This window comes from Gymnoscopelus braueri (genome assembly GCF_963280865.1).
Source record: "Gymnoscopelus braueri genome assembly, chromosome: 21".
NCBI lineage: Eukaryota > Metazoa > Chordata > Actinopteri > Myctophiformes > Myctophidae > Gymnoscopelus > Gymnoscopelus braueri.
In genome coordinates this window covers 26,435,146-26,443,063 of record NC_137623.1, presented here as the reverse complement: position 1 = coordinate 26,443,063, position 7,918 = coordinate 26,435,146, and the positions used below count along the sequence as shown (strand labels likewise).

The 7,918-nt window shown below is 41.4% G+C and overlaps 1 protein-coding gene across 1 annotated transcript; it reads left to right on the top strand.

Moving 5' to 3' along the window:
- Positions 1-211: 211 nt before the first annotated feature.
- On the top strand, positions 212-7,498 carry prdm14 (PR domain containing 14; the record flags this gene model as incomplete). The annotated part of the gene is made up of 9 exons (XM_080417464.1): positions 212-863; positions 1,368-1,421; positions 1,536-1,699; positions 2,154-2,430; positions 2,926-3,128; positions 3,515-3,616; positions 4,502-4,724; positions 5,172-5,296; positions 7,415-7,498. 9 exons carry the CDS (start codon positions 212-214, stop codon positions 7,496-7,498), a joined length of 1,884 nt encoding a protein of 627 aa, XP_080273590.1.
- Positions 7,499-7,918: the final 420 nt, after the last annotated feature.

Below are 7,918 nucleotides of genomic sequence, written 5' to 3'. Positions count from 1 at the left end.
TGAATTATTTTTGTATGTTCCTTGCTTTATGTTCCCAACTAACTGTCTCTCTCTCCCTCTCTCCCTCTCTCCCTCTCTCCCTCTCTCCCTCTCTCTCTCTCTCTCTCTCCTCCCTCTCGCTCTCCCATACAAAAAAAAAAAAAAAAGAATCTCAACTTTCTTTGAACAACGGACAGTCTGTGCCACTGTGATGTCTGTGTCACTGTCCACGATGAAGGGCAACAACAACAACAAGGGCTACCAGTGCCACGCCAGCCTGCTCAAGGGCAGCCCTGGCTCGGGTTTCTACCCGTCCCCTCTGCCCGGAGGAGGACAGCACCACTACATTGACATCCTCCACCCTCTCAAGTCTCTGGGACGCCTGGTGTCGGACACCCAGCAACAACACGCCTCCATGCCGCTCAACTTCGCCGGCGGGGCTCCTCCGTTCCCCGGACACATGCACGGACACCACCAGCACCAGCACCACCACCACGCCTCCGTGCAACACGTCCTGCAACACAGCATCCCGTATCTGAACCACATGCTGCCCGGTGTCTACCCCAGACATCATCATCACGAGGAGCTAGTGGCCGCCATGGTGACCACGGACCACCACGCCGCCGGCGGACCCCTGTCCCTGTCGGACTTCAGCCCGTCCAGCGACAGGTCGTCCTCCGCCTCCACCTCGCCGCCGAAGGACAACTCGTTCCTCCTCCGGGGATCCGGTGGGATCCACGGGGATCCATCGCTGAAGAAAACACGCACGTACAGCTTCAGTGAAGACGACCTGTTCACGGTCCTCTACGGGACTTCTCGGAGCCAACAGCAGAACGTGGGTCACGGCACGTCGGGCGCGGCTCTGCTGCCCGAAAAGTCATCAGGTGCGTTTTACGCGTTGGTTCTCTGGTGAATGTTGCATAGGATTAGGCATTATGAGAATGACAAAAATTAGCCTATCATACATGCAAGTCCTAGACAGTTACACTGCTTGTTTCCCATAAGATAAGATAAGATACGATAAGATAAGATAAGATCAAGATAAGATGTTTATTGTCACTGTATGGAACATAACGAAATGTTGTTTAGTGCATCCACATAAACAAATAGCAGCATCAACAAAGAAAGAACTAGGCTACTGATAGAGCAACAGCCATGCATAAACGTGTCCATCATAGTCATAATACTGACATAATAATCATGGTCAATAAATAAATACATTTATATTTTTTAAGTCTTGAATATTAAAATATTAAAATAAGGGGGGATCACGGGGAATCATATCGTATAATATTGCACTTGCCCAATAGCCCATATTGCACTTCATGGCATATTGCGCTTATATCACAATTATATATTAATAATAGCTTATGTATTTTTCCTTGCAGTTTCTGACAGCCGAATTCTCCCCATGGACACTGAAACTCTTGAACTCCCTGAAGGTAAGCATATAATTTTATTTAGACAGGCCTATAGGCTTAATTATGACCCTTTCCTCTTTCTAATTTAATACAGATCCAAAGTTTGACACATAATACTATTGTCTGTCTTTATAGGGTTAACGGTTCTCCAGACGACCTGTGGAAACGTGTCCCATTACGGAGTGTTCACCTCGGATAAGAGCGGCGTCCCTAAAGGCACGCGGTTCGGTCCCTTCCAGGGGAAACTGGTCAATACCAGCGAGATCAAAACATACGACGACAACACACTGATGTGGGAGGTAAGAAGAAATAACATTCTCACTTTTAAGTTTAGGTGGACTGATTGTCGGCAAGGGTATGACATGTTGTGACTTTGTTTAGCTTTTTACTCGATTACTAAATAAATACTTGCTCAATTATGACAAGAAGATGTAAAGTTAATAACTTGGATCTGTCTGTGAACTGTTGGCCGTGTTTTTTTAATTACATTGCAAACATGAAAGCCACAATTTCACTTTAAAAATGGTGAGCGCACTGGAACAACCAATGCCGTTGTGGGGTCGATTGTTCCCATCTATATGGGTCAGTTGTTTTAACTTGTTCCGCTATTCTAAACGTCAGGGTAAATTATTTATACAACCCATGGCATAGTTTTTTTAAATCTCTTTCCTTGAGTTAAAATAAATACATCTACAGTGGGTAACTTGTGCATATATTAACGAAATTCCTATCCCCCAATCCGCACTTCTCCAGGTGTTCGAAAACGGCAGGTTGAGTCATTTCGTGGACGGCAGGGGGTCCTCGGGCAACTGGATGTCCCTGGTGAAGTGTGCTCGTTTCCCGGAGGAGCAGAACCTGATTGCGGTGCAGGTCCAGGGTCAGATCTTTTACGAGGCCTGTAAGGAGGTCACACCGGGGGGTCAGGAGCTGCTGGTGTGGTATGGAGACTGCTATGTCCAGTTCCTGGGCATTCCACTCACCCTGAAGCTCACCACGGAGGACAATGAGGCACAGCAGCATCCCCCAGAAGGTCAGTATTATAGCCTATAGGCCTAAATACTTGAAAAACATTTGCCATTCATTCCCTTTCCCCATCAGTGGTGTAAAGTAACTAAGTACATTTACTTAAGTACAATTTTGAAGTATTTGTTATACTTTACTGGAGTATTTCCAAATTTCAGTACTTTTACTTCTATACTCCACTATCTCAGAGGCAAATATTGTACTTTTACTCCATTACTATTATTTGACAAATTGAGTTACTATAGTTACTTTGTAGATTTTGATTATTATCACACAGCATACAGTAACCACTTCAGCTATATACATTTCGGCCATTTGAAAATAGCAATGCAATGCATTGTGAGCTTGTATCTGCTATTTTAAAAGATTTTTATACATATTATATACATTTGAAAACGTTTGTACTTTAAGTACATTTTGATGCCAATACTTTTGTACTTTTACTCAAGTAAATTTTGAATAATAGCCTAATAATATCATATTTTCTTTCATTTTTGACCAGATTCTGCAGAGGGTTTTAAGTGTGACCGGTGTGGGAAGGTGTTCGCATACAGGTACTACAGAGACAAGCATCTCAAGTACACTCGCTGCGTGGACCAGGGCGACCGCAAGTTCCCCTGTCACCTGTGCAGCAGGTCCTTCGAGAAGAGGGACAGACTGCGCATTCACATCCTGCACGTGCACGAGAAACACAGGCCTCACAAGGTAGATTTAATAATGATGACACATTTCTTTTTAATGTAAAACTCATTTTTATTTTATTTTTTGAAAAAAAAGAAAAGAAACAGAAAAGGGGGATATTTACTCGTGACCCACAAAAATCGACAATTGGGACCCACTGTTTGGGAAACTAGGCTATCTTGTCAGCATTAGCTTTGTAGATGTAGTTTCTAGTTTGCATTGGGCAGTTGGTGCTGAAAGGACAGCTCCCTCCACTTTCACAACACATTTATTGGCCTATATAGCGCTGAATGACAATAGACATAATGGAGAAAATAAATGCAAATGCTTATTGAACGATCGAATAAATCATGTCTAGAATAATATTATCTAAACTAATGATGATTATGATGTGTTGTTGTGATCCGCAGTGCTCTGTGTGCGGGAAGAGTTTCTCCCAGTCCTCCAGTCTCAACAAACACATGCGGGTGCACTCCGGAGAGAGACCCTACAAGTGTGTCTACTGTAATAAGGTAGGTTTTATTGTGGAACATAGCAGTGGTTCTGGGGTCCCCAGATGACAGTGACAATTTATGGACTTGTAAGAGCTTTTTAATCCCTAAAACAAATTATACAGAAAGAAAAGAAAAACTATACTACGAAAAGTGGTCTAACATTGGCCCCCAAAAAGCTAAAATTCAAATAATATAAGAAAGAGGCAAAGACGCACTGCAGGGCTGTGAGCTTGTAGATCTACTATTTTCACTATGTATCTGAGTCAAACAAAATGTAATGACTCAACTCCTACAATTCTTGTCAGTGTGGGGGGTCCCCAGTTCAAATATGAATTTGTGTAGGGGTCATCGCGGCCTCAAACGGTTGAGAACCACTGGAATATAAAGTAGGCATGTGTTGTCGTCGTTTTTCTTATGCGCATCTTTACAAATGCTTATAAGGATGATTCACCAATTGGCTTTTTTCCTCATTTCGTGCAACATTTGGCTCATTATCACTGGCACGCTCCTTGGACACACTTACATGCTAATTATCGCCAGATGTACACCCACCCTTTTGTCCGCCGAGGTTATACTTTTAATTTACGGCTCTCGAATGAGGCCAAGTATTGTCCTTGGTGTCCTCCCTGTTTTTATTTACCCAACGAGTGCTTTGTTTGACCTTCTCCTCCTCCTCGTTATCAAGAGAAGCCTCGGTACAGTCTGTCTGTGTATTATTTTGCCGTAAAAAGCAATGAACGGCCTATTCAAGGGGCGCGAATTGCCCTTCTATCCCGCCCTCCTTATTCCCAAATCGAATAGTAGTTAATTTAAGGAAAAAGTCTTAAAATGCATACTATTTAAAAGTGAGTTTCCTCACTGGATTTTTTTTTAACAATTATTTTTCTTTCTCTTCTCCATCAGGCTTTCACTGCCTCCAGTATTTTGCGCACACACATCCGCCAGCACTCCGGAGAGAGACCCTTTAAATGCAAGCACTGCGGCAAGGCCTTCGCCTCGCACGCCGCGCACGACAGCCACGTGCGCAGGACGCACGCCAACAAGGACCAGGCGTTACCCTGCGACGTGTGCGGGGAGACGTTCCAGGACGTGCAAGCACTGAAGAACCACATGAAAAACCACACAAGTAAGAGATTTTAGCCTATTATTCAGAATAATTTGAAGGGATATTTCACTTTCAAATAAAATAAACATAAACAAAGATATAGAAAATAAATGTATTTTTTATACATTATTTAAATGTTTATTTTATTTGAAAGTGAAATATCCCTTTTAAATACAATAAAGACCAATAGTCAAAATATTAGCATATAGGCCTATATAACAGGCATTATGAAAGGCCTGTTATTGCCTTAAATAAAACCAATTAGGCCTAGACACATATTTACAACAACTCACACAAGTAAGAGATTTATAGCCTATATATATGTTCCAAATAATTTAAATACTATAAAGCTCAATAGCCAATAGACCACTGACCACTGCCACTGGTCTAATCAAATAATAGCCTACATATTTACAACTTTGCTATTCTGTAATTTAAAACCCTTTTTTCCCCCTCTTTTTTTAACAGACAGATCACTTTTGGAAAGCACCATTGTCCCATCACCTCCAGCCAACGGCTCCTTGGATGAAGTAAAAGACAAGTCCATCACACAGAGACACACGGGATTAAACTTCCCATATACCGGATTAACTGTTAGCAATCCGGAATATCGACCATGGAACTAGGCCTCATTTAAGGAGGAGGCTCCAGCATTGGATGCTTGCTGGAATATGTCTAAAATGTAATATTCTGTTTTATAAATATATTAAATTAAACTATATGACAATTTTAAATTGTTAAAATGCCGAAATGTAGGCCTTTCTATTTATTTGAGTCTGTTGTGTTAGGGTGGTGTTTTGTGTCTAAAAGCTTTCTTTCTACAATGTTTTTGTCAGTCTCAATGTAAATACAACCTGTATTATAATTAGGATATTATTATTGTATTATTGTTGTTATTATTATTCACTTGAAGTCAAAGTTGATAAAAGCTTTAAGCTTTAATTTGTGTATAAAACACACTACACTACCTCTTAATTTATGTTACAAAAGTAAATGTCAAGTGTCTGTATTTATATACCATAAGCACATTTTTACTAAACATCAAATACAATTCTGAGCATGAAAATGTTTCTACATGTGTCTTCTTATTGTTTTGGTCAAGTTAAAAGTGAACATCCCTGCCTTTCTAAATGACAAAAACGAATAATTAATTGGGTGAGTGGCTATCTTGTGGGCATTCATTAGGCCTTCATTAAGACATCTTAAAAATACTATGGGCTATTATTGATGGCAACTATTAGTTATAATACAAATATATAGCTAAAACATAATGAAGGTTATCATTGTCATTTATGATGATCCATTAAGAATCTTTAATTCGTTTTTTTTGTCAAGCAACATTTATATTTTAGACGTTTTATTTAAAAAAAAATACATCTTGGTCCTGTCCTGTTTCTGCCCTCTTGTGTGTTGCTGTCAACACTGAGCTTCCTCCCCGTTTGTGGAGGCAGGCAACATATACGAGATCTCGAGATGTAATGTTAAATAAAGAGGAGTATGCAGATGTTTAAATTAAAATATTAATTTAAACTACAATGTTTTAGCACATTTCCACCGATAGGTTCGCGTACAGAGTCACACAAAAAATTTGATGAAGGTTGATCAGAGAGGTTGTGATGGTCTGGAGGTGTGTGAGCCTCAGCTCTGACAGCCTCCGCACTGTATGCATCTGTCAACCTAGTATTTACCCATGTGATGGATGGAGGTGTTGAGGCTCAGCACTGCCCACTGAGTGAAAATGAACAAACCCCTGTGTACCAAATGAATGACAATGGAGTGCAGCTATGAGGTGGTCCCTGCCAGGAAAGAATGAACAGCCACAGACACAAAGGACACCCATCTGCTGCACTCTGAGTGTGCCTCACTGTCACCAACTGTCCCAATGTGTTCTCCTGCAAGGCAGGGGTCATCAATGTGTCCATATATACGGATAAATGTGTCAGTGGAAGACTTGTCTGTGGCAGACATTTGATAAAAAATTAAAATGTTCTTAGTTTGTTCATGTAATATGCAAATAAAGCACTGACTGTACAGATCATAAGACCCAATTATTGAAATCACAGAACTTGGACCATGCTGCATTTTGACGCTTGTATACAGCCAGTGTACAGAGGCTGACTTGCCAGTCCCCAGGTGTTCTTCAGCCTAGGTAAGACACCAATGTAATTAACGCAGAAATACTATCATTTAAAAAATGTGTAACACATTGGCATAGACACTATGGCATATTAGGAGTCCACTAGTATACATTTAGGGCTATAGGTCTATGTGTTTTTGGTAAGATTATTGACCGCGTATAATAGCAATATTAAAGTTTCACGAAAATGTACATCACAGGCCGGCATGTGATGACCCCTGTCCTAAATCACAGCAGAGAGAGAAGTTTGGTGGGTGGGTGGGTGTATAGAATAGATGGATAGATGGGTCAGATAGATATATAAACAGATAATGGTAAGTTAGAAATAGATTGTAGAGAGACAGCTAAAGAGAGAGAGATCAAAAGCAAAAGTGGAGAAACAGAAAACAGAAAGTGTCCAGCTTAGAGAGTTAGATGAACAGAGTAAAGGGGGGTGGGGGGTGTCAGAGACAGATGAGGAAAGCTCCAATTGGTACAGCGATGGTGGCGGCAGCATGGGGTCCGACAGATGACACGGTGTCCAGTCTTTGTCTATGTGTTCCACTATGTCACCTTTGGCCTCTGTGATCGCCAGTGTGAACCAGCGGCATGCAGACGTGGAGAGGGCTCAGGGAGTCGAGAGAAAGAGGACAAGCAAGAGATGATGCCACTGTACTGAGTGACAAAAGAAAAACAACCTTCTAGAAAGAGAGAAAGAAAGAAAGAGAGAGAATGAGAAAGAAAGAGAGAGAGAGAGAGAAAGAAGAAGATGAGAGAATAAATAGATAAATACAGATTTTTTTTTGTTACCTGAACTTCTTTTGGTTTTACTGTACTTTTCATCTACATTTCTATTTATTTTACATTTTACCAAGTGCATCAGAGTACCCAGGGTACTCATACGTTCTGGTCGGAATTCTAATACCTCCCATGTTCAAGGGGGGGATTCCCCCTGTTGCTAAGGGATCGATGATTGAGACCTGGGTTCGAATCCGGGTCGTTACACTAGGGCTTGTCCGGGAACAGGATTCCCAGCAGGGCAGACGCCAAAGGGGGATAGCCCTGTCTGAAGCCCAGAAGCCTAATGTCTCACTGTAAA